Source organism: Oncorhynchus masou, chromosome 14 (assembly GCF_036934945.1).
Source record: "Oncorhynchus masou masou isolate Uvic2021 chromosome 14, UVic_Omas_1.1, whole genome shotgun sequence".
Classification (NCBI taxonomy): domain Eukaryota; kingdom Metazoa; phylum Chordata; class Actinopteri; order Salmoniformes; family Salmonidae; genus Oncorhynchus; species Oncorhynchus masou.
In genome coordinates this window covers 4,201,877-4,229,449 of record NC_088225.1, presented here as the reverse complement: position 1 = coordinate 4,229,449, position 27,573 = coordinate 4,201,877, and the positions used below count along the sequence as shown (strand labels likewise).

At 43.5% G+C, this 27,573-nt stretch overlaps 1 protein-coding gene and 1 pseudogene across 1 annotated transcript; one reads left to right on the top strand and one right to left on the bottom strand.

The window, feature by feature from the left end:
* Nucleotides 1–70: 70 nt before the first annotated feature.
* On the bottom strand, nt 71–27,457 carry LOC135553985 (E3 ubiquitin/ISG15 ligase TRIM25-like; annotated as a pseudogene).
* LOC135553986 (NEDD8-conjugating enzyme Ubc12) lies at nt 5,185–17,532 on the top strand. Its single transcript, XM_064985964.1, has 6 exons — nt 5,185–5,509; nt 7,203–7,297; nt 7,601–7,639; nt 14,633–14,736; nt 14,864–14,927; nt 16,464–17,532. Exons 1-6 carry the CDS (start codon nt 5,395–5,397, stop codon nt 16,602–16,604), a joined length of 558 nt encoding a protein of 185 aa, XP_064842036.1. The 5' UTR covers nt 5,185–5,394; the 3' UTR covers nt 16,605–17,532.
* Nucleotides 27,458–27,573: the final 116 nt, after the last annotated feature.

Sequence of the window (27,573 nt, the reverse complement as noted above, 5' to 3'; positions counted from 1 at the left end):
TATTCGATCTTCAACCCGGACAGTTACACTGAAGGACATTTGAAATGTTAAATCACATTTATTGGTCACATATGTGTTTTGCAGATGTTATTGGGGGGCAGAGAAATACTTGTGCTTCTAGCTCCGACAGGGCAGTAAAATCTAACAAGTAATATCTAACAGTTTCACAACATACACGTAAATCTAAGTAAGGAATGGATTAAGAATATATATACATACAGTTGAAGTTGGAAGTTTACATACACCTTAGCCAAATACATTTAAACTCAGTTTTTCACAATTCCTGACAATTAATCCTAGTAAAAATTCCCTGTCTTGGGTCAGTTAGGATCACCACTTTATTTTAAGAATGTGAAATGTCAGAATAATAGTAGAGAGAATGGTTTATTTCAGCTTTTATTTATTTCGTCACATCCCCACTAGGTCAGAAGTGTACATACACTCAATTAGTATTTGGTAGCATTGCCGTTAAATTGTTTAACTTGGGTCAAATGTTTTGGGTAGCCTTCCACAAGCTTCCCACAATAAGTTGGGTGAATTTTGGCCCATTTCTCCTGACAGAGCTGGTGTAACTGAGTCAGGTTTGTAGGCCTCCTTAATCGCACACGATTTTTCAGTTCTGCCCACACATTTTCTATGGGATTGAGGTCTGCGCTTTGTGATTGCCACTCCAATACCTTGACTTTGTTGTCCTTAAGCCATTTGCCACTTTGGAAGTATGATTGGGGTCATTGTCCATTTGGAAGACCCATTTGCGACCAAGCTTTAACTTCCTGACTGTCTTGAGATGTTGCTTCAATATATCCACATGATTTTACTTCCTCATGATGCCATTTATTTTGTGAAGTGCGCCAGTCCCTCCTGCAGCAAAGCACCCCCACAACATGATGCTGCCACCCTGTGCTTCACGGTTGGGATGGTGTTCTTCGGCTTGCAAGCCTCCCCCTTTTTCCTCCAAACATAACGATGGTCATTATGGCCAAACAGTTCTATTTTTAACTTTCATCAGACCAGAGGACATTTCTCCCAAAAGTATGATCTTTGTCCCCGTGTGCAGTTGCAAACCCTAGTCTGACTTTTCTATGGTGGTTTTGGAGCAGCCTTACTGAGCGGCCTATCAGGTTATGTCGATATAGGACTCGTTTTACTGTGGATGTAGATACTTTTGTACCTGTCTCCTCCAGCATCTTCACAAGATCCTTTGCTGTTGTTCTGGGATTGATTTGAACTTTTCGCTCCAAAGTACATTAATCTCTAGGAAACAGAACGTGTCTCCTTCCTGAGCGGTATGACGTCTGCTTGGTCACATGGTGTTTCTCCTTGTGTACTATTGTTGTACAGACGAACGTGGTACCTTCAGGCATTTGGAAATTGCTTCCAAGGTTGAACCAGACTTGTGGAGGTCTACAATTTTTGTTCTGAGGTCTTGGCTGATTTCTTTTGATTTTCCCATGATGTCAAGCAAACAGGCACTGCGTTTGAAGGTAGGCCTTGAAATACATCCACAGGTACACCTCCAATCTATTAGAATCTTCTAAAGCCATGACACAATTTTCTGGAATTTTCCAAGCTGTCTAAAGGCACAGTCAATTTAGTGTATGTAAACCTCTGACCCACTGGAATTGTGATATAGTAAATTATAAGTGAAATAATCTGTCTGTAAACAATTGTTGGAAAAATGACTTGTGTCATGTGTAACAGTATAGACTTTACGTCCGTCCCCTCTCCCCGACCTGGGCGCGAACCAGGGACGCTCTGCACACGTCAACAGTCACCCTCGAAGCATTGTTACCCATCGCTCCACAAAAGCCGCGACCCTTGCAAGGGGAACCACTACTTCAAGGTCTCAGAGCAAGTGATGTCACCGATTGAAACGCCACTAGCGTGCACCACCGCTAACTAGCTAGCCATTTCACATCGGCTACACATGCACAAAGTAGATGTCCTAACCGATTGCCAAAACTATAGTTTGTTAACAAGACATTGTGGAGTGTTTGAAAAGCGAGTTGTAATGACTCCAACCTAAGTGTATGTAAACTTCCGACTTCAACTGTATATGTCAGAGTGGCATTGGACTAAACACAGTGGCATAGTATAAAATACAGTATATACATACGAGATGGGTGATGCAATATTTACACACAATTAAATTGACTAAGATACCGTAGAATAGTATAGAGTACATTTTATACATATGAGATGAGTAATGCAAGATACAGAGACATTATTAAAGTGGCTAGTGTTTCATGTCCTTAAAGTGGCCAGTGATTCCTAATCTGTCTATAGGCAGCAGCCTCTGATGTGCTGGAGATGGCTGTTTAACAGTCAGTCGTTTAGTATAGAATGCAATACAGTATATACATATGAAATGGCTGATGCAATATGTAAACACAATTGAAAAGTGACTAAGATACTGTAGAATAGTGTGGATTGCAGTTTATGCAGATGAGATGAGTAATGCTAGAGACGAAGACATTATTAAAGTGGCTAAAGATCCATTTCTAGAAGTGGCCAGTGATTCCTAATCTATGTCTGTAGGCAGCCGCCTCTGAAGTGCTAGTGATGGCTGTTTGGCCTTGAGATTGAAAAATAGCTTCTATCACTCGGTCCCAGCTTAGATGCACCTCTCCTTCTGGATGATAATGGGGTGAACAGGCAGTGGCTCCAGTGGTTGATGTTGTTGATTATCTTTTTTATAGCACCCAACTACAGCACTGCTGCCAATGGATGTGCTGTAGGTGTACCTACCATAGGAATCTCCTCGAAGCCAAACATTGACTATGTACAGACCCAGCGTGCGACCAAGCTGCAGGAGTTGTGACACATTTTCTTGGTTGTTTTGTCATAGTTGTGTCTAAGGGGGCATATTTGGGAGGGAATACTGTCACCTCCAGGTAGGTGTTTGTCTCCCTGTGTGCTGAGAGTGTCAGGTTCTTGTCCAGTTCTGGCATTTAGGTCACCACAGACTAGTACATGTCCCTTGGCCTGGAAATGGTTGTTCTCACCATCTAGGATGGAGAAGCTGTCATCATTAAAGTATGGGGATTCTATTGGTGGGATATGGGTAGCACACATGAGGACATTTCAAATAAAATCAAATAAAATGTATTTATATAGCCCTTTGTACATCAGCTGATATCTCAAAGTGCTGTACAGAAACCTAGCCTAAAACCCCAAACAACAAGCAATGCAGGTGTAGAAGCACGGTGGCTAGGAAAAACTCCCTAGAAAGGCCAAAACCTAGGAAGAAACATAGAGAGGAATCAGGCTATGTGGGGTGGCCAGTCATCTTCTGGCTGTGCCGGGTGGAGATTATAACAGAACATGGCCAAGATGTTCAAATGTTCATAAATGACCAGCATGGTCAAATAATAATAATCACAGGCAGAACAGTTGAAACTGGAGCGGCAGCACGGCCAGGTGGACTGGGGACAGCAAGGAGTCATCATGTCAGGTAGTCCTGAGGCATGGTCCTATGGCTCAGGTCCTCCGAGAGAGAGAAAGAAAGAGAAAATTAGAGATACTTAAATTCACACAGGACACATTTCTCTGTTGAGATAATTTCCTTATTACATTTCTAGCCAGATGTAAAATGTTCCTGTTTCGACTAATTTAAGAGTGGGTTAGGTCTGCTCTATAACAAATTAGCATATCCCCTGAGTCTCTTCTCTGTTTCACATCTGGTAGTTCGGTGGATGGGACTACCAGCTCTCTGTAACCTAGAGGGCAACCGATGAGTCTGTCTCCTCTATACCATGTTTCTGGCAGGATGACAATGTCTGTGTTTCCAATTTCTTTGATGAAGTCTGGGTTCCTTCTCTTTATTATTATTATTATTATTTATTTAACATTTATTTAACTAGGCAAGTCAGTTAAGAACAAATTCTTATTTACAATGATGGCCTATCCCGGCCAAACCCTAACACGGACGACGCTGAGCCAATTGTGTGCCGCCTTATGGGACTCCCAATCACGGCCAGTTGTAATACAGCCTGGAATCAAACCAGTGTCTGTTGTGATGCCTCAAGCACTGAGATGCAGTACCTTAGACCGCTGCGCCACTCGGGAGCCCATTAGGCCAAAGGCAGATGACCGCAGACCTTGCTGTATCTAATTGAAGGAACACACAGACACACATCAGTTATATAGGTGTCATAATACCCATAAAACCTAGCGGTCAAACAGGGAAATGATTCCAATTGATTTTCGACAGGGAATTTTATAAACACTTAATAAGGACTGTGTTTCCTGCAGGCTTACCCTGGCATGACATTTTGATTAGCATGTAAATCTCTGTTTGGACAAGGTGACAACAATATTTTTGTCTCTATTACTCAGATTAAAAAATGCTCATTAATATCAAAGTAGACATCATGCAAGACTACAAATCCCTGCATGTCATCGCTAGCTGACACCTTTGGTAACAGGTATTGTGTCAACTTAAAACTTGCACAAGACAGTTCACAGAGCTGTCAATTTAAAAGAAATGTAGCCAATTTATTCATTGCTAAATTTAGCATTAGATTGTTAATCCAGAGATTCTTACCTTTGCGTTGAATTGGCAACCTCGTCCAGATCATCATGGCATTTGTAGTTCTTTATGATAGTCACAATATCAGCTAATTAGCATTTAATTTTTTGGCAGGTAAATACATTGATAAGTCTCCTTGTCCTAAAGTGAATTACAGTTATCAAAATGTCACTCCAGGGTAAGCCTACACGAAACACAGCCCTTGTTTCCCCTATGGGAAAACTTTTCCACCATTCATTTTTTATGACTCATAGTGAGCTACTCATAATTAAATGTGAGAAATATTTTTTTCAATCATTTTCCAAGCATATTGTTCTTGCCTGATAGACAAAATACTGTCTGGTGTGGTGCTGCAAATACATATGTGCATTATTATTTTGTGTAAGCTATGTACAACACTGATTTAACATTGTACATCTGAATCAAATAGTTTCTGTTTTGTTTTGTCTTTGAATACTTCAGGGTGCTGTTCCGCAACCAGAAAATATGAACATATGCAGTCTCTAACCCTCCAATATGAGTGTAAATTAAATAAAGCTTATGAATATGAGTAGCCCAACGAGGCAATATCCTATGATTTCATATTAACAGAAACAAACTGGTACAGTTTGGGTACCTCCACCGTTCTTTCAGAACTCCCCCCTTCCTTCATTCGCTACCTTGGCATCGTAACGTTACTGTCTCACGCAGCAGTGCTACCGAGCTAGGCTATCAGCTTGTCTTCCGATATTGTAGCTGAGACGCACCGGCTCCAACAACATTACGGTGCTGTACTGTGTCATAACTCCCTCCATAAATTTAAGACAAAGAGCTGTTTCTAATTGAAGGACCTGAAACATAGATCTTCAATAAACTAATTGAAGATGATTAAGCTCTTTTCTCTGAAGCAGCAGAAGAAAGACGAGGAATCTGCTGGAGGAAACAGAACAGGAGCTGGGGGTAAAAAAGCAAGCGCGGCCCAGCTTCGAATACAGAAAGGTAGGCTAACTGGCTTCTTTAAAATCAGATGGTTTATTTTTAAACCATGGACATGTTTGTTTAATTAGCGTGTCTGTCCACATGGTTAATAAATAAAGACACAACTAAAACTAGTGTGTTTTGTCATAGGAGGTTGAGCTAGCTAGTTGGCTAATTAGTTAGCTAGCCATCTGGCTAACGTTAGCTAGCTAGCTATTATGAAAACAAAATTCAAACGTCGCAGCCAGAAGATGGTGAAGCCAGGGAGTCAACTCATATGCACAGCACTTCTTGTTAGTTAGTTCATCTGCCCTACTAGTTAAGTGACTTAGATAACTAGCTAACATACTGTATAACGTTATTTGTTCAGTAGTTAGCCAAGTTATCAATGTTTCAATTTAGATATGCCACTAAGCAGTTTGTGCAGAAGAGAAAACATAAGCTTCCAGTAGCTATACCCATTAAACAGATGAAGTTAGTTAGCTACTTCGGTCTGATGCTAACTAGCTCAAAAACGTGGATGTAGTTGTTCATTATTCAACAAGATATCACAAATGTGTCTTCCACTATTGTGGATATCACTATTGATGTTATTAAGTAACATAAAAGTAACCGTTGATTTTCATTAGTCAGCAGCTAGTTAGCTACTTCAAGTCAGAATAGCTATCACTAGCCAGGATGATTGCCACGCTTACTTACTTACCTAGGTTACAAACAGTTTCTGGCCAGTGTGCAGGAGTAAACTGTTTGTCACAAAGTAAATGTGTACAACGTGGAGATAGGCTATTTAATGTGAGACATGTTCAACTTTCCATACCTTTCATGACAGAACACGTGACAAGACTGACTGGGAGTTGAATGGCAAGAAATATGAATATTGTTTTATAATCTCAGCCTTATAAAGTAGTTACAGAATTGTTAAGGCAGGTCTTTAGCTAATAACATTGATTCAAAAGTGTATGTGACATTTCCAGCTATCCAAAATGAGGAAATGCTGTGAAAAGACATATGCACCATGTTTTGAAAAGCCCCCCACAACCATGTACACAAATGTTTTCCCAGATACTTGGATAATGAAATTCAAACCACCCCTGTGATGAGTGTGGTGATTTTGTTCCAATGGCTCAGTTGTTTGGTTCATGAACCTTGTAACACCACAGACCCCATATAAGATATCCAGTTGGCTTTTGACTCAAGCCATGATTTTGAAAGACTAAACTAATCTCCATTTCATAGTGGATGAAGGCCGCCTAAAACCAACGGGACCTATAAACCTAAAGAATGTTGTTTAGCTTTTAGGCTCGAGGAGCACAACATAGTCACATTGGTTTTCCTCCATTTGAAGTGAACGGACTCTGTTCGCATATTAAACTTGTAGAAAAAGATTGTTGTTATTCAAAGCAAAATATAGGAAATACTGCAGGGCAACCATTACAGTTTGAAAGACCTCAGAGTGAGAGGGAAAATACCACCACAGGTGTGGGATCACCCCAGCACTTCAGAAGGGATCATTGGACTGTGTTCATTGGACTGCGCTGCTCAGGTGCCTTCTTCAATCGCATTTACATGCCACTTTCTGTCCGTTAAAAAACAAAAAAGCGGATAAGAAGACTTTAGTTTTCATATTTCTGCCAGGCAGGTTTCATGCATGCAACTGAAGGGAAATCGATGCAAACGACTGCTATTCACTGAGACATACATTTTCTCCTCGCAGACATCAATGAGCTGAACCTCCCAAAGACGTGCGAGATCGTCTTCCCCGACCAAGATGATCTGCTCAACTTCAAACTCATCATCTCACCAGACGAGGTCTTCACTCTTTCCTGAAACAATCTGTAGCTACTTGTCAGAGAGAATCCTCCATATGTCATATGTGTTTATTAGACATTTAACTATTGTACTCACACTTGTACCGTTGCAACTAATGAATGGGTTCGAATGCTAACGTGGTTGCTTATCAACTAATATCCAAAGATAAATACTTTGTACACAATGTATTATTTAGCGCTGTACATTGACATCATGTCCTGCCAACCCACCAAACAGGCTATGAACAGCATTCATAGAAACCCATATGTAAACACATTCTCAGGTTATTTTCTCTCTTTTTAGGGCTTTTACAAAGGGGGAAAGTTTGTCTTCAGCTTTAAGGTAAGGGGGCTTAATGTGGGTGGACATACATCGGGACGACATGAGTCACTACACCCTTGCTTTACTGTCACACAAAACTGTTGTTAATGGCATTACACCTGCTTGATAACTATTGTTTTGTGATGTTTTTAGGGTCACAATTTGGTATCCAACGTTTTTAATGTCAGTTTTGAATGGTTAAAGGCCCATTGCAGTCAGAAACTTGATTTCCTTGTGTTTTATATATAAACTCAGCAAAAAAAGAAATGTTCCTTTTTCAGGACCATGTCTTTCAATAACAATAACTTCACAGATCTTCATTGTAAAGGGTTTTAACACTGTTTCCCATGCTTGTTCAATGAACCATGAACAATTAATGAACATGCACCTGTGGAATGGTCGTTAAGACACTGACGGTAGGCAATTAAGGTCACAGTTATGAAAACAGAGGCTTTTCTACTGGCTCTGGAAAAACACCAAAAGAAAGATGCCCAGGGCCCCTGCTCATCTGCGTGAACGTGCCTTAGGCATGCTGCAAGGAGGCATGGTGACTGCAGATGTGGCTTGTGCAATAAACTGCAATATCAGTACCTTGAGATGCCTAAGACGGCGCTACAGGGAGCCAGGACGGACGGCGCTACAGGGATCCAGGACGGACAGCTGATCATCCTCGCAGTGGCAGACCACGTGTAACAACATCGGTACAGCTGAACATCACACCTGCGGTACAGGTACAGGATGGCAACAACAAATACTCGAATTACAACAGGAACGCACAATCCCTCCATCAGTGCTTAGACTGTCCGCAGTAGGCTGGACTGAGAGCTTGTAAGGCCTGTCCTCACCATACATCACTGAGCAACAATGTCACCTATGAGCACAAACCCACCGTCACTGGACCAGACAGGATTAGCAAAAAGTGCTCTTCACTGATGAGTTGCGGTTCTGTCTCACCATGGGTGATGGTCGGATTCACGTTTATCGTTGAAGGAATGAGCGTTACACCGAGAACTGTACTCTGGAGCGGGATCGAGGTGGAGGGTCCGTCATGGTCTGGGGCGGTGTGTCACAGCATCATCGGACTGAGCTTGTTGTCATTGCAGAAAATCTCAACGCTGTGCATTACAGGGAAGACATCCTCCTCCCTCATGTGGTACATGACAATTCCACCAGCCATACCGCTCGTCCTGTTCGTGAATTCCTGCAAGACAGGAATGCCAGTGTTGTGCCATGGCCAGCAAAGAGCCCGGATCTCGAGCCCATTGAGCACGTCTGGGACCTGTTGGATTGGAGGGTGAGGGCTAGGGCCATTCCCCCCAGAAATGTCAGAGAACTTGCAGATGCCTTGGTGGAAGAGTGGGGTAACATCTCACAGCAAGAACTGGCAAATCTGGTGCAGTCCATGAGGAGGAGATGCACGGCAGTACTTAATGCAGCTGGTGGCCACACCTGATTTTGACTATTACTTTTGAACCCCCTTTGTTCAGGGACACGTTATTCCATTTGTTTGTCACATGTCTGTGGAACTTGTTCGATTTTTGTCGAAGTTGTTGGATCTTGTTATTTTCATACAAATATTTACACATGTTAAGTTTGCTGAAAATAAACACAGTTGACAGTGAGAGGACGTTTCTTTTTTTTGTTGAGTTTATACTCAGTGGCCAGGTACACCCACCTACTACTGGGTCAGAGCCCCACTTGCCTCCAGAACAGCCTGAATTCTTTGGGGTATGGATTCTACAAGGTGTGGTGTTCAAATGTTGCTCAGTTGGTATCAAGGGACCTAATGCGTGCCAGGAAAACAGTTCCCACACCATTACACCACCGCCACCAGCCTGTACGGTTGACACCAGGCAGGATGAGGCCTTGGACTCATGCAGCTTATGCCAAATCCTGACTCTGCCATCAGTAACAGGAACCTGGATTTGTCGGACCAGGTGATGTTTTTCTACTCCTCAATTGTCCAGTGTTGGTGATCACGTGCCCACTGGAGGCGCTTCCTGTTTATAGCTGATAGGAGTGGAACCCAGTGTGGTCGTCTGCTGCAGTTGCCCATCCGTGACAAGGTCCGACGAGTTGTGAGTTCCGAGAAGACGTTCTGCACACCACTGTTGTACAGCGCCGTTTGTGGCCCGCCTGTTAGTTTGCACGATTCTTGCCATTCTCCTTTGACCTCCCTTCAACGAGCGCTTTTCACCCACATGGCTGCCGCTGACGGGATGTTTTTTGTTTGTCTGCACCATTCTCGGTAAACCCTAGACACTATCGTTTGTGAAATGACAGTCGTTTCTGAGATACTGGAACCGGTGCTCCTAGCACTTACGATCATACCACGCTCAAGTCGATTAGGTCACTCATTTAGCCCATTCTAAAGTTCAATCAAACAGTAACAAAATGCCTGCCCTGATGCCTGTCTGCCTGCTTTATATAGCACTCCGTGACTCACTGTCTGTAGGAGCAAACCATTTTCATGAACGGGGTGGTGTGCCTAATAAATGGACAACACTATGATGGAATAATTCCGTGAAAGCTATAATGCCCTTTTTAATATAAGAGCTGATTTGAAAAGACAGCCTGTTTTAGTGGGACATAGTTTTGGCCTGCATGGTGATATCACTAGGTGGACATTGGTTAATAGACTATTGACAAAAGGATTTCCCAACCTTAATTCCAATAACAGCTCGTTTTTCATTTCCCCCTCCACTCAGAACAGTCCTAGAAAAATTATTGCTTGAGAAATTGTTCTTTGCTAGGAAGCTGTTTGGCTTCAAGTTTACCATTTTAATTGAAAACAAATCTCAGTAAGGTACTTATTTGTTACCCAGAAATTATTTTATATTGAGATAAAAATGGCTGCACTGGACCATTAAAAAAAAAAAGATTTATTTAACCTTTTATTTAACCAGGTAGACAAGTTGAGAACAAGTTCTTATTTACAATTGCAACCTGGCCAAGATAAAGCAAAGCAGTTCGACACGTACAACAACAACAGAGTTACACATGGAGTAAAAAAAAACATACAGTCAATAATACAGTAGAAAAATAAGTCTATATACAATGTGAGCAAATGAGGTGAGAAGGGGGGTAAAGGCGAAAAAAGGCCATGGTGGCGAAGTAAATACAATATAGCAAGTAAAACACGGGAATGGTAGATTTTCAGTGGAAGAATGTGAAAGGTAGAGAGAAATAACGGGGGGCAAAGGAGCAAAATAAATACAGTAGGGGTAGAGGTAGTTGTTTGGGCTAAATTATAGATGGGCTATGTACAGGTGCAGTGATCTGTGAGCTGCTCTGACAGCTGGTGCTTAAAGCCAGTGAGGAAGATGTGTTTCCAGTTTCAGAGATTTTTGTAGTTCGTTCCAGTCATTGGCAGCAGAGAACTGGAAGGAGAGGCGGCCAAAGGAATAATTGGTTTTGGGGGTGCCCAGAGAGATATACCTGCTGGAGCGAGTGCTACAGGTGGGTGCTGCTATGGTGACCAACGAGCTAAGGGGGGCTTTACCTAGCAGGGTCTTGTAGATGACCTGGAGCCAGTGGGTTTGGCGACGAATATGAAGCGAAGGCCAGCCAACGAGAGCGTACAGGTCGCAGTGGTGGGTAGCATATGGGGCTTTGGTGACAAAACGGATGGCACTGTGATATAGACTGCATCCAATTTATTGAGTAGGGTATTGGAGGCTATTTTGTAAATGACACCGTCGGGGATCGGTAGGATGGTCAGTTTTACAAGGGTATGTTTGGCAGCATGAGAGAAGGATGCTTTGTTGCGAAATCTAGAATTGGCTTCCTATTTAACTTTGGATTGGATTTTTTTTATGTGAGTCTGGAAGGAGAGTTTACAGTCTAACCAGACACCTAGGTAGTTGTCCACAGAGCCGTCCAGAGTAGTGATGTTGGACGGGCGGGCAGGTGCAGGCAGCGATCGGTTGAAGAGCATGCATTTAGTTTTACTTGTATTTAAGAGCAATTGGAGGCCACATAAGGAGAGTTGTATGGCATTGAAGCTTGTCTGGAGGGTTGTTAACACAGTGTCCAAAGAAGGGCCAGAAGTATACAGAATGGTGTCGTCTGCGTAGAGGTGGATCAGAGACTCCCCAGCAGCAAGAGCGAAATCATTGATGTATACAGAGAAGAGAGTCAGTCCAAGAATTGAACCCTGTGGCACCCCCATAGAGACTGCCAGAGGCCCGGACAACAGGCCCTGCGATTTGACATAGAGAAATAGTTGGTGAACCAGGCGAGGCATTTATTTGAGAAACCAAGGCTATCGAGTCTGCCGATGAGGATGTGGTGATTGACAGAGTCGAAAGCCTTGGCCAGGTCAATGAATACGGCTGCACAGTAATGTTTCTTATCGATGGCGGTTAAGATATCGTTTAGGACCTTGAGCGTGGCTGAGGTGCACCAATGACCAGCTCTGAAACCAGATTGCATAGCGGAGAAGGTATGGTGGGATTCGAAATGGTCTGTAATCTGTTTGTTGACTTGGCTTTCGAAGACCTTAGAAAGGCAGGGTAGGATAGATATAGGTCTGTAGCAGTTTGGGTCAAGAGTGTCCCCCCCTTTGAAGAGGGGGATGACCACAGCTGCTTTCCAATCTTTGGGAATCTCAGACGACACGAAAGAGAGGTTGAACAGGCTAGTAATAGGGGTGGCAACAATTTCGGCAGATAATTTTAGAAAGAAAGGGTCCAGATTGTCTAGCCTGGCTGATTTGTAGGGGTCCAGATTTTGCCGCTGTTTCAGAACATCAGCTGACTGGCCCATGTTTACGCCAATGCTTCCCACAATTGTGTGAAGTTGGCTGGGTGTTCTTTGGGTGGTGGACCATTCTTGATACACACAGGAAACTGTTGCGGGTGAAACCCAGCAGTGTTGCAGTTCTTGGCACAAATCGGTGCGCTTGGCACCCCGTTTAGAAAACTATTTACATTTAAAATGGATTACAAGTGAGGTTTTTTTGCGACACACAATACCCCATAATGTCAAAATGGAATTATGTTTTTTGAAATGATTGCAAATTCATTCAAATGAAAGCTGAAATGGCAAGAGTCAAGTATTCAACCCCTTTCTTATGGCAAGCAAGTTCAGGTGTAAAAAATGTGCTTAACTAGCCACAAGTTGTATGGACTGACAGTGTGCAACAATAGTGTTTCAATATGCTTTTTGAATGACTACCTCATCTCTGTACCCCACACATAAAATTATCTGTAAGGTCACTCAGTCAAGCAGTGCATAAGGTCACTCAGTCAAGCAGTGCATTTCAAACACTGATTCAACCTCAAAGACCAGGGAGGTTTTCCAATGCCTCACAAAAAAGTGCACCTATTGGTAAATGTTTTTTTATTTTTTTAAATAGCAGACATTGAATATCCCTTTGAGCATGGTGAAGTTATTTATTACACTTCAGATAGTGTTTCAATACACCCAGTCATTACACGGATACAGCCGTCCTTGCTAACCCAGTTGCCGGAGAGGAAGGAAACCACTCAGGAATTTCACGATGAGGCCAATGGTGACTTTGCGGAGTTTAAAAGCTGTGATAGAAAGTTGCGGATGGATCAACAATATTGTAGTTACTCCACAATACTAACGTAATTGACAGTGTAAAGAAGGAAGTCCGTACATAATAACAAACATGCATCCTGTTTGCAATAAGGCACTAAAGTGATACCTTTTTTTTTTAATGAGGCATAGCAATGAACTTTTTGTCCGAAATACAACGTGTTATGTTTTGGGTCAATTCAATACAACACATTACTGAGTACCACTCTAAAATATTCTCAAGCATAGTGGTTGCTGCATCATGGTTTGGGTATGCTTGAAATCATTAAGGAGGATATAAAAGAAAGGAATGGAGCTAAGCACAGGCAAAATCCTAGAGGAAAGTCTGATTCAGTCTTCTTTCCACCAGACACTGGGAGATGATGACTTGACCTTACAGCAGGACAATAACCAAAAACACAAGTCCAAATCTACACTGGAGTTGCTTTACCATGAAGACCATGAATGTTCCTGAGTGGCCGAATTACAGTTTTGGCTTAAATCTGCTTGGAAATCTATGGCAGACTTGAAAATGGTTGTCTAGCAATGACCAATTTTGACAGAGCTTTAAGAATTTAGAAAATAATAATGGATAAATATTATACAAATCAGGTGTGCAAAGCTCTTAGACACAGCTGTAATCACTTCCAAAGGTGATTATAACATGTACTGACTCAGGGGTGTGAATAGTTATGCACATTTTTTTTTTTACTCTTCTGAATTCAGGCTGTAACACAACAAAATGTGCAGTAAGTTGGTTATGAATACTTTGTGAAGGCCACTGTAAGTCTTTTGTCTTGCCCATTCAACCTCTGAATGGCACACATACACAATCCATGTCTCAGTTGTCTCTAGGCTTAAAAAACATTATTTTCCCTGTCTCCTCTCCTTCATCTATACTGATTTGAAGTGGATTTAACAAGTGACCTCAATAAGGGATCATAGCTTTTACCTGGATTCACCTGGTCCGTCTAAGCCATGGAAAGAGCAGGTGTCCATAGTGTTTTGTACACTCAGGGTAAATGAAGATATTTGCACCACGTCATTGTTCTCTCTCTGGCTCGGCTATGTGTGTGTCTTGCTAGCTCTCACTTAAATGGCGAGGGCTGAAGTTCATTGGCTTGATCTCAAATTGCTAGGGGCTGGCTCACGTGGGGGGAAAATGCTAGAATACAGCTTCCAGAAAAACAGTCACTTTCAAACTAGGGATTTCGTGGCTAATTGAGGTAAGACAGTAATTCAGATCATAGATTATGCATGTATGAACTACACATCGACACATTCAGGCCAAAGCGGGAGGTTTAAAAAAAAAACAAAAAAAACTTAGTAGTCGCCAAAGTTCCCGATCATGCCTTTAACAATGTTGATGGTAAGCATGTTAATAACACGGTTGTAAATCGAAAGAAAGGGAATGGATATAAGGTCAGAGATTATCCTCCTTTGACTTCTTGTGACTGCTCTGTTTTCCAGGTAGGACAGGGCTACCCTCATGACCCCCCGAAGGTCAAGTGTGAGACAATGGTGTACCACCCAAACATTGACCTGGAGGGCAATGTCTGCCTAAATATCTTGAGGTACACCACCTGCACTGTGGTCACTTTGTTTACCTTGTCTCATTTGATCATTCAGAATGACTACAGATTTCCACATTTGGACTATTATACTGAGCAGTGTCTTTAAACATCTATTTTTCTCTTACAGAGAGGACTGGAAGCCTGTGTTGACAGTAAACTCCATCATATATGGACTACAGTATCTATTTCTAGTGAGTACAGGGATATTCTATTTCCAATTTTGCCTAGCCAAGTTTGATTACTCTTCCTTGTGCACCATGCTTAGAATCAGGAATGTAGCAGGATGTACAGTGTGTTCAGACCCCTTGGCTTTTTCCACATTGTTATGTCACAGCCTTATTATAAAATGTATGAAATTGTTTTTTCCTCATCAATCTACACACAATACCCCCTAATGACAAAGTAAAAACAGGTTTTGACATTTTTGCAAATGTATTAAAAATACCTTTATTTACACAAGTATTCAGACCCTTTGGTATGAGACAAGAAATTGAGTTCAGGTGCATCCTGTTTCCATTGATCAACCTTGATGTTTCTACAATTTGATTGATTGTACATGATTTGGAAAGGTGCACACACATGTACATATCAGAGCAAAAACCAAGCCATGAGGTCGAAGGAATTGTCCGTAAAGCTCTGAGAAAGGATTGTGTCAAGGCACAAACTCTGAGCAATCTGGGGAGAAGGACCTTGGTCAGGGAGGTGACCAACAACCCGATGGTCACTCTGACAGAGCTCCAGAGTTCCTCTGTGGAGATGGGAGAACCTTCCAGAAGGACAACCATCTCTGCAGCACTCCAGCAATCAGGCCTTTATGGTAGAGTGGCCAGACTGAAGCCACTCAGTAAAAGGCACATGAAAGCCCGCTTGGAGTTTTCCTTAAGGCACCTAAAGGACTCTCCGACCATGACAAACAAGATTGAACTCTTTGGCCTGAATGCCAAGCGTCACATCAGGAGGAAACCTGGCACCATCCATACGTTGAAGCATGGTGGTGGCATCATCATGCTGTGGGGATGTTTTTCACTGATAGGGATTGGGAGACTAGTCAGGATCGAGGGAAAGATGTACAGTGAGATCCCTGATGAAAATCTGCTCCAGAGCATTCAGGACCTCAACAACCCTGTGCACAGCCAAGACAACACAGGAGTGGCTTCAGGACAAGTCTCTGCATGTCCTTGAGTGGCCCAGCCAGAGCCCGGACTTGAACCAGATCGAACATCTCTGGAGAGACCTGAAAATAGCTGTGCAGCGACGTTCCCCGTCTAACCTGACAGATCTTGAGAGGCTCTGCAGAGGGGAATGGGAGAAACTCCCCAAATACAGGTGTGCCAAGCTTGTAGTGTCGTACCCAATTAGACTCAAGGCTGTAATCGCTGCCAAAGATGTCAACAAAGTACTGAGTAAATGGTCAGAATACTTATGTAAATGTGATATTTCTGTTTTTGTTTTGTTTTTTTAACTAGAGAGGGGGAAAAATCCAGAAACCTGTTTTTGCTTTGTCATTATGAGGTATTGTGTATAGATTGATGAAGGGGGGGAAAACAATGTAATCAATATTCGAACAGGCCTGTAACGTAACAAAATTTGGAAAAAGTCAAAGGGTCTGAATACTTACCGAATGCACTGTATAATGGCTATGACTTTCAGATTCTGAAAGATTGGTCGACTGGTTGGAGCAGGTAGGAACACCTGGCAAATAACCACGCCCTTCTACTCCTCCTCAGGAGCCAAATCCAGAGGACCCCTTGAACAAAGAGGCGGCGGAGGTCCTGCAGACAAACCGACGGCTCTTTGAGCAGAATGTCCAGCGGTCGCTGCGGGGGGGCTATGTTGGCGCCACGTATTTTGAGCGGTGTCTCAAATAGCTCCTTGCCCATGTCGCTTTTCTTTTTTTTCTTTTTTCCCCCCAAGACGCATTACCGTTTACACACGCTGAGACACTGACTGATACACAAACTTGAGCAGTCGGGGAGGGAGGGGGCCGATGGAGCCGGGAGGGGAAAGTATTGGGGGGGGGGTTCACTCGGAGGAAGGGAGGGGGTCCGAAGGTAAAGATGACAGGTTTGGATGGTCAGTGAATGTCGCTCAGAGAATCGGTATATTGCCACTACGCTGATGCCCACAGTTGTTATTTTGCGGAGATAGACATGCCAACTGATCCTCCCACTCGCGGACAAGGACAAAAACACACAACCGAGATACGCACTTAGACACCTCCCTTTTACTAAAGGATCGCGTTGTATGTTTTGAACACTATGCGAGGCCTCTCGATTACGAGAGCTCTGAACCTGACGGATCGAACCCATGCTTGGTGGCGAAACTTATCATATATATATGCACACACGCCTCAACAACATGCCTACTGACACGCAAGGCATATGCTATCACATGCGCACACGTGATTCAGACAGGTACTTATACCAACCCAGATGCATAATACAGGCCATAGACACACTGGCAGAGGACTGACTGACTTGACAGGATTGACACAGACATAGATTGACAGGATCAGTAATGCAGGCAGGGCTGTTGTGGGATTGGGAGATGTTTTTAGTTTTGTTATGGTTTTCTGGGTGGGGTGGGCGTTAGATTTCATTGGGAGGAGGGGGGGGGCTTACAATGTTACAATTCTATTGTGTATATTGAAATCCCAGCTGTTCACAATGACTGCAATATGAATTATGTTAAATAAAATATGAACTTGAATGATAATTATTGTAACGTCTATACAAACTACAATTTATGTCAATGGGGCTTTATTGAATTAAAGGTTTATTTTATAACCAAACTCTACCCTGAGTTATACAGCCAATATAACATTTAATTGTACTATGAATTCATCAAGATGCTTTCAGTTTAGCGGTGTTCAGAAATGTTGAGGCCATAATGGGTTATTCCCATAAAACAGTGATACAGTAAACTCAGACCCATTTAACCAGTCAAGGTTCTGTTATTGGGAATTTAATAATCTCAGGCTGCCAGTGGTGATTAAGTTTATTGAAATTAATTAACCCTTTCAAATGAACCATGCATACTCACTTTAGTGGCTAGGATCCAACTGACAGGATCCTTTGAAAAATCTGAGAGCAGCTGAACAAAGATGCATTGTTCATTGCCATGGACCGACACAATATAATGCTGGTTTATATAACGCTTTCCATTATAATTGAACCATGGTGACGCAGTATACGTGATCTTTTCGCATTTGTCAATGTTGGGAGTTTGGTGCATGATACGACTCATGAAGTGCTGGGTTTGCGCCTGCACATAATGGCTGTCCAAGAGCAGAGATGAGGAAAAGGCTGCTCTTGTACTCCAGCACCCTCTCGTGGCTGGAATCAACAGCACTTTTTGTAGCTGTAGTGATGTTTTTTATTTGACCAGGCAAGTCAGTTAAGAACAAATTCTTATTTACAATGATGGGCCTAGCACCGCCCTCTGGGACTCCCAATCACAGCCTGGATACGAACCAGGGACTATAGTGAGGCCTCACCTTAGGCCACTGCAATAATGGGAAGGTTCCAATGACCAAGTGTAAAACATGAGCATTTATATTAATAGCTGAGGCAACCCTCCCCCAATACATTTCTATTGTTAAAAATATACATATTGGGACAGAACGACAGACAATAACAAGCAATATTGCCACTCAATAAATAAGCAACCCACTGTCAAGGGCTGTAAATAGCCACACAAGATATTGGTATCTTTCACAGCCTTCTACTTGATTTGTGTAAGGATGGTGATTCATCAAATGTCTATGATCATCATCTACCATAATTCTCTGACAATGGTAGCACATGAATGCATTACACAATGCTGCAAACAGGACAAAATTCAACTCCAGGTATAGAACAAAGGTATTTTGTGCAGCATTTCCCCTACCACAACACAGCTGTAGGACATGGTCAAAGCTTGATTAGTTGATTTGAATCAGCTGTGTGGTGCATACTTGGAAGAAGAAGAAAAAATTGTACCCCTTAGGGTCCCAAGGACCAAGTTTGTGAAACCCTGAGTTAATGTGAAACATTGAACAATGCAAGAGATATTCAAAAGGACCTATCCACCAACATAAATAAGAACCTTAGGCTAAACCATTTTGACACAAATATGAGAAAATTGTGACAAATAAGTGTACCATTGTGATTTCATGACTTACTGATTTGTGACCATGAAGTAATTCCAAGATTCCACACGTGTTTAGTCCCATCACCTTCCTTTCAGTGAATGAGTACATTGTGAACCAGTGTGTGTGCAATGGGTACTGGATATAATGCCAACAGTTGAATTGGAGGTCACAGGCAAAATGTAGAGATGAGACTTCTCTCCAACTTATTTTCACTGCATATGCCTCCATTTCTCTTTGTCCCCTCCCTCCATCAGTCTCACAATCCCACACCCACTATTAAATTGCATCACATTCATCTTCGAGCACATTCACCTTAAAATATTTAATATTTAATATTTAGTGCTCATGCGCTCTTAAAGTGGCAGTGCACGGAGAAGGCTCCGTGCAGATTTCGCCACAACATCACCTAATCAAACTCCCTCGGTATGACTCATCCAAGCTAACCACACTTTCATCAAGCAAATTCACCCTAAAACATGTTTACTTTCATAATCACACACATCTATCTCAACCTATCCTCTCACTCAAGCACACTGTGATCTTGAGAGCCAGGGGCACCTCCTTGTCCACAGCAGAGGAAACGTCCTCTCAGAGAACTCGGCCACGCTGAAGTGGTACACCACCGAGCGAGTCTTGATGTTATAGAAGGTCATCTGACCCTCCTCACAATCCAGGAAGACATCCACTCTGGGGAGGCGCACCGATGCCTTAACCTTGGTGAGGGCGCGCAGGTGGGTGCACCCCCACCAGAGGGCGTAGTAATCGCTATTAGGGCTCATGTCAAACAGCCCTTTCCTCTGGGCTGACTCCCACACCACACCCACCTTCCAGTCTTTATTCTCACCCACGTTCACCTGAGATGAAAAGACACAAAGAAACTAAGAAAGTGATACTGACAAAAGTTTCAGTGGGGACGAGCATGCAAATGTGGTCATCAGGGTTCGAGACCTTAAGACAAAAAATCATCTTTGGCGTGAAGAGCTCCAAGAGTGCAGACAGACATACCTGATTTGATCTTTTTTTAGATCTGAGGGAGAAGAAACATTTAGACATGTTTAAAATAGAAGTATGTGTGAGTACAGAATGAAAAAAAAAGTTTTAAGTCCAAGCCCTAGAGTCCAAGCCCTAGAGAGCTCCGAGACAGGATTGTGTCGAGGCACAGATCTGGGGGAGGGTACCGAACAATTTCTGCAGCATTGAAGGTCCACCAACCAAGCCTTTATGGTAGAGTGGCCAGACTGAAGCCACTCCTCAGTAAAAGGCATGACAGCTTGCTTGAAGTTTGCCATAAGGCACCCAAAAGACTCGCAGACCATGACAAACAAGATTCTCTGGTTGAGTGAAACCAAGACTCAAATATTTGGCCTGAATGCCAAGAGTTGTCTGAAGGAAACCTGGCACCTTCCCTAAAGTGAAGTATGGTAGTGGCAGCATCATGCTGTGGGGATGTGTTTTTCAGCTGGGAGACTAGTCAGGATCTAGGGAAAGATGAACGGAACAAAAGTACAGAGATCCTTCATGAAAGCCTGCTCCAGAGCATTCAGGACCTGAAACTGGGGCAAAGGTTCACCTTCCAACAGGACAACAACCCTGTGCACACAGCCAAAACAATACAGGAGTGGCTCTGAATGTCCTTGATTGGCCCAACCAGAGCCCGGACTTGAACCAGATAAAAACATCTCTGGAGAGACCTGAAAATAGCTGTGCGGCGATACTTCCCATCCAACCTGACATAGATTGAGAGTAGAAGAATGGGAGAAACTCCCCAAATACAGGTGTGCCAAGCTTGTAGCGTCATACCCAAGAAGACTTAATGCTGTAATGGCTTAATGCTGCACTCCATCACTCTCCTTCTTGGTCAAATAGCCCTTACACAGCCTGGAGGTGTGTTTTGGGTCATTGTCCTGTTGAAAACAAATGATAGCCCCACTAAGCACAAACCATATGGGATGGAGTATTGCTGCAGAATGATTTGGTAGCCATGCTGGTTAAGTGTGCCTTGAATTCTTAATATATCACGGACAGTGCCCCATCACACCTCCTCCATGCTTCACGTGGGAACCACACATGCGGCAATCATCCATTCACCAACTCTGCGTCTCACAAAGACAAGGGGGTTGGAACCAAAAATCTAAAATTTGGACTCAGAGCAAAGGACGGATTTCCACAGGTTTCCACATTTGCAAGTGTTTCTTGGCCCAAGAAAGTCTCTTCTTATTTATGTCCTTTAGTAGTGGCGTATTTGCAGAAATATGACAATGAAGGTCTGATTCACTCTCCTCTGAACAGTTGATGTTGAGATGTGTCTGTTACTTGAACTCTGTGAAGCATTTATTTGGGCTGCAATGTCTGAGGCTGGTAACTCCTCTGCAGCAAGGGTAACTCTGGGTCCTCCTTTCAGAAACAAACTCCATGAGGGTGGTATGAGGGCCCGACGTCCACAGGTGGGGGTTGTGCTTACAGCCCAACACCGTGCAGGAAGTTTGGCATTTGCCAGAGAACACCAAGATTGGCAAATTCGCCACTGGCGCCCTGTGCTCTTCACAGAGGAAAGCAGGTTCACACTGAGCACATGTGACAGACGTGACAGAGTCTGGAGACACCGTGGAGAACGTTCTGCTGCCTGCAACATTATTTTATAACCAAACTCTACCCTGAGTTATACAGCCAATATAACATTTAATTGTACTATGAATTCATCAAGATGCTTTCAGTTTAGCTGTGTTCAGAAATGTTGAGGCCATAATGGGTTATTCCCATAAAACTTTGATACAGTAAACTCAGACCCATTTAACCAGTCAAGGTTCTGTTATTGGGAATTTAATAATCTCAGGCTGCCAGTGGTGATTAAGTTTATTGAAATTAATTAACCCTTTCAAATGAACCATGCATACTCACTTTAGTGGCTAGGATCCAACTGACAGGATCCTTTGAAAAATCTGAGAGCAGCTGAACAAAGATGCATTGTTCATTGCCATGGACCGACACAATATAATGCTGGTTTATATAACGCTTTCCATTATAATTGAACCATGGTGACGCAGTATACGTGATCTTTTCGCATTTGTCAATGTTGGGAGTTTGGTGCATGATACGACTCATGAAGTGCTGGGTTTGCGCCTGCACATAATGGCTGTCCAAGAGCAGAGATGAGGAAAAGGCTGCTCTTGTACTCCAGCACCCTCTCGTGGCTGGAATCAACAGCACTTTTTGTAGCTGTAGTGATGTTTTTATTTGACCAGGCAAGTCAGTTAAGAACAAATTCTTATTTACAATGATGGGCCTAGCACCGCCCTCTGGGACTCCCAATCACAGCCTGGATACGAACCAGGGACTATAGTGAGGCCTCACCTTAGGCCACTGCAATAATGGGAAGGTTCCAATGACCAAGTGTAAAACATGAGCATTTATATTAATGTCTGCAATGTCTGAGGCTGGTAACTCCTCTGCAGCAAGGGTAACTCTGGGTCCTCCTTTCAGAAACAAACTCCATGAGGGTGGTATGAGGGCCCGACGTCCACAGGTGGGGGTTGTGCTTACAGCCCAACACCGTGCAGGAAGTTTGGCATTTGCCAGAGAACACCAAGATTGGCAAATTCGCCACTGGCGCCCTGTGCTCTTCACAGAGGAAAGCAGGTTCACACTGAGCACATGTGACAGACGTGACAGAGTCTGGAGACACCGTGGAGAACGTTCTGCTGCCTGCAACATCCTCCAGCATGACCGGTTTGGCGGTGGGTCAGTCATGGTGTGGGGTGGCATTTTTTGGGGGGGCCGCACAGCCCTCCATGTGCTTGCCAGAGGTAGCCTGACTGCCATTAGGTACCGAGATGAGATCCTCAGACCCCTTGTGAGACCATATGCTGGTGCGGTTGACCCTGGGTTCCTCCTAATGCAAGACAATGCTAGACCTCATGTGGCTGGAGTGTGTCAGCAGTTCCTGCAAGAGGAAGGCATTGATGGTATGGACTGGCCTGCCCGTTCCCCAGACCTGAATCCAATTGAGCACATCTGGGACATCATGTCTCGCTCCATCCACCAACGCCACGTTGCACCACAGACTGTCCAGGAGTTGGCGGATGCTTTAGTCCAGGTCTGGGAGGAGATCCCTCAGGAGACCATCCGCCACCTCATCAGGAGCATGCCCAGGTGTTGTAGGGAGGTCATACAGGCACGTGGAGGCCACACACACTACTGAGCCTCATTTTGACTTGTTTTAAGGACATCACATCATAGTTGGATCAGCCTGTAGTGTGGTTTTCCACTTTAATTTTGAGTGTGACTCCAAATCCAGACCTCCGTGGGTTGATAAATTTGATTTCCATTGATCATGTGATTTTGTTGTCAGCACATTCAACTATGTTTTAGTGTTCCCTTTATTTTTTTGAACAGTGTATATATATATTTATGACACAATTTAAATTGACCCACCTCGTAGAGACCACTGACTCTTAGTGGTCCGTAGTATCTGTACACTGGTCGTACTGTCGCTCTCCCTTAGGGAAGTAACTGTAACACACGCGCACTGTGTTATTTTTAAAAAACAAATAGGTCAGTCCTCAACATACAGTGCATTCTACTTTATCAGGCCAGGTGTGATAGGTTGTGTTTCCTTTCTTGTGTGTTCATGTTCCACCTGGTATTTTTTACAACCCACTTTTGTCAATGACTCATTCTTTGCCAGGCCGATGTTGCACCACAGGAATGGATGACGGAAGGAATGAGTTCTATTGGCATGAGGTATTTGAGTTGGAATAGTATTTTGACTGCTTGCAGACTAGGCTGACTTTCAGAGTGACTCAGCAGAATTCCTGTCTCAATATGTATCATCAACTCAGTAATTTATGAGAAACTTCACCCGAAAACCACAGTAGGGGAACAACTTATGACTTTACAAAATAATAATGTTGTAGATGATCATAAGGAAGAAAAAAATGAAACTACCATTATGAATATTTGGTAACTGACTGTTCATTTTGAAAAGGATAATACATAATGATATGACTACGGTGATTAGAGGATTGTTTTAAACAACGAAAGTGATGGTGCTACTCACTGGAGACTCGGGAGTGCACCTCCCCCATGCGGATTTGAGCCATACTCTTCTTCAGTTCTCCCAGAACCACCTTCCCCTCCCCCAGAGAGAAATGCAGCGACACCTCTGCCTCAGCATCCAACTCCTGGGTGTCAGAGTCTGCCCGTAGGGGGGGCACTCGCATCCTCAAAACTCAGTGGTTTGAAGGCAGGCATTGACAGATATGTTCAATTGAAAGACTTACAGTTCAGAGTTTAACATGAGTGGAATGGACTCTGGTAATATCTCTTATAGCTTGCACTTAGAGGCCATTGGAACGTATATGTGGCACACCCGGTGCAGGTCCCATCGCCCTCAAAGTGTGAACCCCACCCAATTGCTACAACAGACACCCACAAATGATAAAAGGTGCCTCAGCTAAAAACACATTCCCTCCATACCTGGAGGAAGCAAATGTGGTCATCAGATGTGACCTGGGCTTCCAATCTGGATTGCCGCACCAGCAGCTGGCTAAGCTCCGCCTCCAAACATGTCACTAGCCCCTTCCCCCTTGTTTCCACAGACGCCTGCTTCTCTTCCATCCCGCCCACCAGCTCATCACGGATCCTGTCCACCGAGGGACTCAGCTCCCCCAGCAACTGCTCCACCTCCGACAGCTCGCCCCGTGCATAGTTCTAGAAAAAAAACAGTAGGATTAAGTTGCTCCTTGATGCTGATTTAAGGTCAGTTTCTTTCTCTCCAGTTGTGGTCATTATTGTGATCGCAGGTCAAAGAGAAAACATTCTGCCAACTGAAAAATGTGTGATTCAAACCTAATGTGTTTTTTTTTTACATTTTAATTGAGTATTTTCCATAATGTATCATAACAGGGGTATGGCAAACATCCTTTCGGTTGACTACACAGACTGTCTTGACCTGCTAATCGCCACTGCAGTGGGAGTAATGGTTGTGGGTACGTTCTCCTAACACTAGAGGGAGTGGTAGCGTGATCTGGTGAATATGAAGCCCGACATGTTGAGGGGTTTAGGGAAGGGGTCAAATAGATCTGACACAATGTTGATACAACGTTGGGGCCTGTGAATCAGCTGCCGACCCCGACGGTCTCCAGTCGGCTCCTGAGCTCATTCAGACGGAGGCGCTTCCCCTCAATACTGTTCAGAATCTCTAGTTCTGTCTTCCCAATGAGTTTCTGTGTGACAGACAAAAGGACAGAAAAGAGATGGAGGATGAGAGACAAAGAGACCAATTATGTGAATGCAGTGTCATTGAGAGTAGATTTGGCATCATGTCTGTTCACTACTTGTCCTAACTAGACAAGTCTGCTGGCCTGCTGCTGCTGCTGCTTAAACAGGCTCTTAGGGAACACTTAAGTAAAACGTGCTTTGTGAAGTGCTAAAAAATATATATTTTTAGATGTAAATAGAAAAACATTGCTCTTGAAATAGCCATATACACACACACAGCAGATAACACAATGAAGTACATTCATTCAACAACAACAACAAAATCATGCATGTTATTCATTTGCCTTGAGCCAAACCCATTATCCAGAAGATTAGACCTAAATCATGTCAAATTGCTCATGTTTTTGGTCAGATGCCTGACAGAGATATTGAGGACTCTAGTGCCCAAAAGCCCATTTTAGCACCATTGAGGACTTTGACTTTGTATGTCTTCCTATAGGTTAAGGAAGGATCACAAGATTTTGGGCTCCTGAGTGGCACAGCAATAGAAGGCACTGCATCTCAGGGCTAGAGGCTTCACTACAGACACCCTGGTTTGAATCCAGAATGTATCACAACCTGCCGTGATTCGGAGTCCCCATAGAGAGGCGCACGATTTGCCCGGCGTCGTCCGGGTTTGGCCGTCATTGTAAATAAGAATTTGTTCTTAACTGACTTGCCAAGTCAAATAAAATACAAATATTCCATCTGCGTCATCAGGAGGAATCCACCAATGATTGCTACTCATGAGTAAACATTCCATAACTGCAGGTGGCACTAAATCAAACCTTGGCTTTATGTAACACATTCCAGGTCGCACCCTTCGTTTGTCAACTCAGAAATAGTAGAAGAAATTGAGTACTTCAAAACAGTGATGCCTCAATGGGAGCTGCCCATTTTCTCAGATACATTTAAGCGATGAGCTGTTCCTTTGTTTTCTGCTCAGAACCAAAGGAGGATCATATGTTATATTTAATGACTATTAAAATATAGTGCATCCGGTAGCTGTCAAATTGTGATGCAGTCATTGAATGGAAATGTGTTGCTAAATCTGTAAAGTCCCACAGTTCACAATCACTTTTCTACCCTCTTGGTTCAGGAATTTACAGTTATCTGAAAGCAAACCAAAGAAATACCCAGTCACTGTTTCTATGCAAGTGGTTTACATTAGAAATGTGGATGCATCTTAGACAAGAACATAATCAAGACAACATCATCTCAGACAATCTTTAGAGTAAAATCTGCATTGCAAAGGGATTTTAGTGGCTTGTTTACAAAAAGGTGTCATCTATGTCATCTGCATTGCAAGAAGCTAAGACGCCCCTATGACATACAAACTAGTGGCCAATACTCAGTCTTTCAAAGGTTCAATCAAAATGCAAGTTGTAATATAAAAAAAGTAACCTAAATAAAACACCAGACACCAACCACAGAACTAGAATGGAATGATACTTCTTTAAGGAACAGGTCCAACCCCAAGAAACACACCACACCCTTAAGTAGCCTTCAGACGATAACCTTGGCACAAAAAGCATCTTTGAGCTGCGTGGGCCATTGAAGTTTTGAAGGTGTGTGTGCTCCAAGAGCCTGATGTGAAAGATGCTTTGCCTTCTCACCTGTTTGCTGACTCTGTCTGCACGGACACGGTGCGGTGCTCCTCCAGCACACAGATACAGATCTTGTCCGTGCGGCAGTACACCTCCAAAAGCCGGTGGTGCAGTGGGCAGGTGCGGCCACAAAGCGGTCCCCGGGGCTCCAGGAGCTGGTGGTTGGCGTAGAAGGGCGTGTTCAGGTGAGGCTGCACATGGGCCTCGCAGTAGGATGCCATGCAGGTCAAACACGAGCTGATCGGCACTTGTTTCTTCCCTGTGCACACGTCACATTTGATCATCTCCTCCAGAAAGAGGTTGCTGTTGGCCATGGCTCCTGGTGTCTTCATGTCCAACATGTGCGGATTTGCCGTGGTGTAGCGAGCTCCTTTGAATTACTCAGCGATATGGGCGAAAACTCGGTTGATGTTGAGCTGAGGCCACTAGGGGGAACTGATGCTTGCAGAGCGGGCAGGTGCAGGTGGAACTGGAGGCAACGTAGCTTGCGATGCAACCCTGGCAGAAGTTGTGTCCACAGGGCGTCGACACGAGGTTGTTGAACAGGTCCAAGCAGATGGAGCAGGTCAGCTCCTGCTCTGAAAACATCTCCATGACCCCTGCCTCAGCCATCATTTTCTCCTACCCGAAGCTCTACGGGTGAGACGACGTACTCAGTCAAACAAAAACATTGAACTAGGCCCATAGGTCAACACATAGGCCCAGTTCAATATTTGTGACCTATGCAGAGGTTAGGAAGAATCTCACCAACAGGAACCGCTTTGAAAATCACAACTGGATAGTTTTAGAATGGGCCAAGGACAATTGTCCCTTACAAGGCAAACAAATGATGGTCACAAA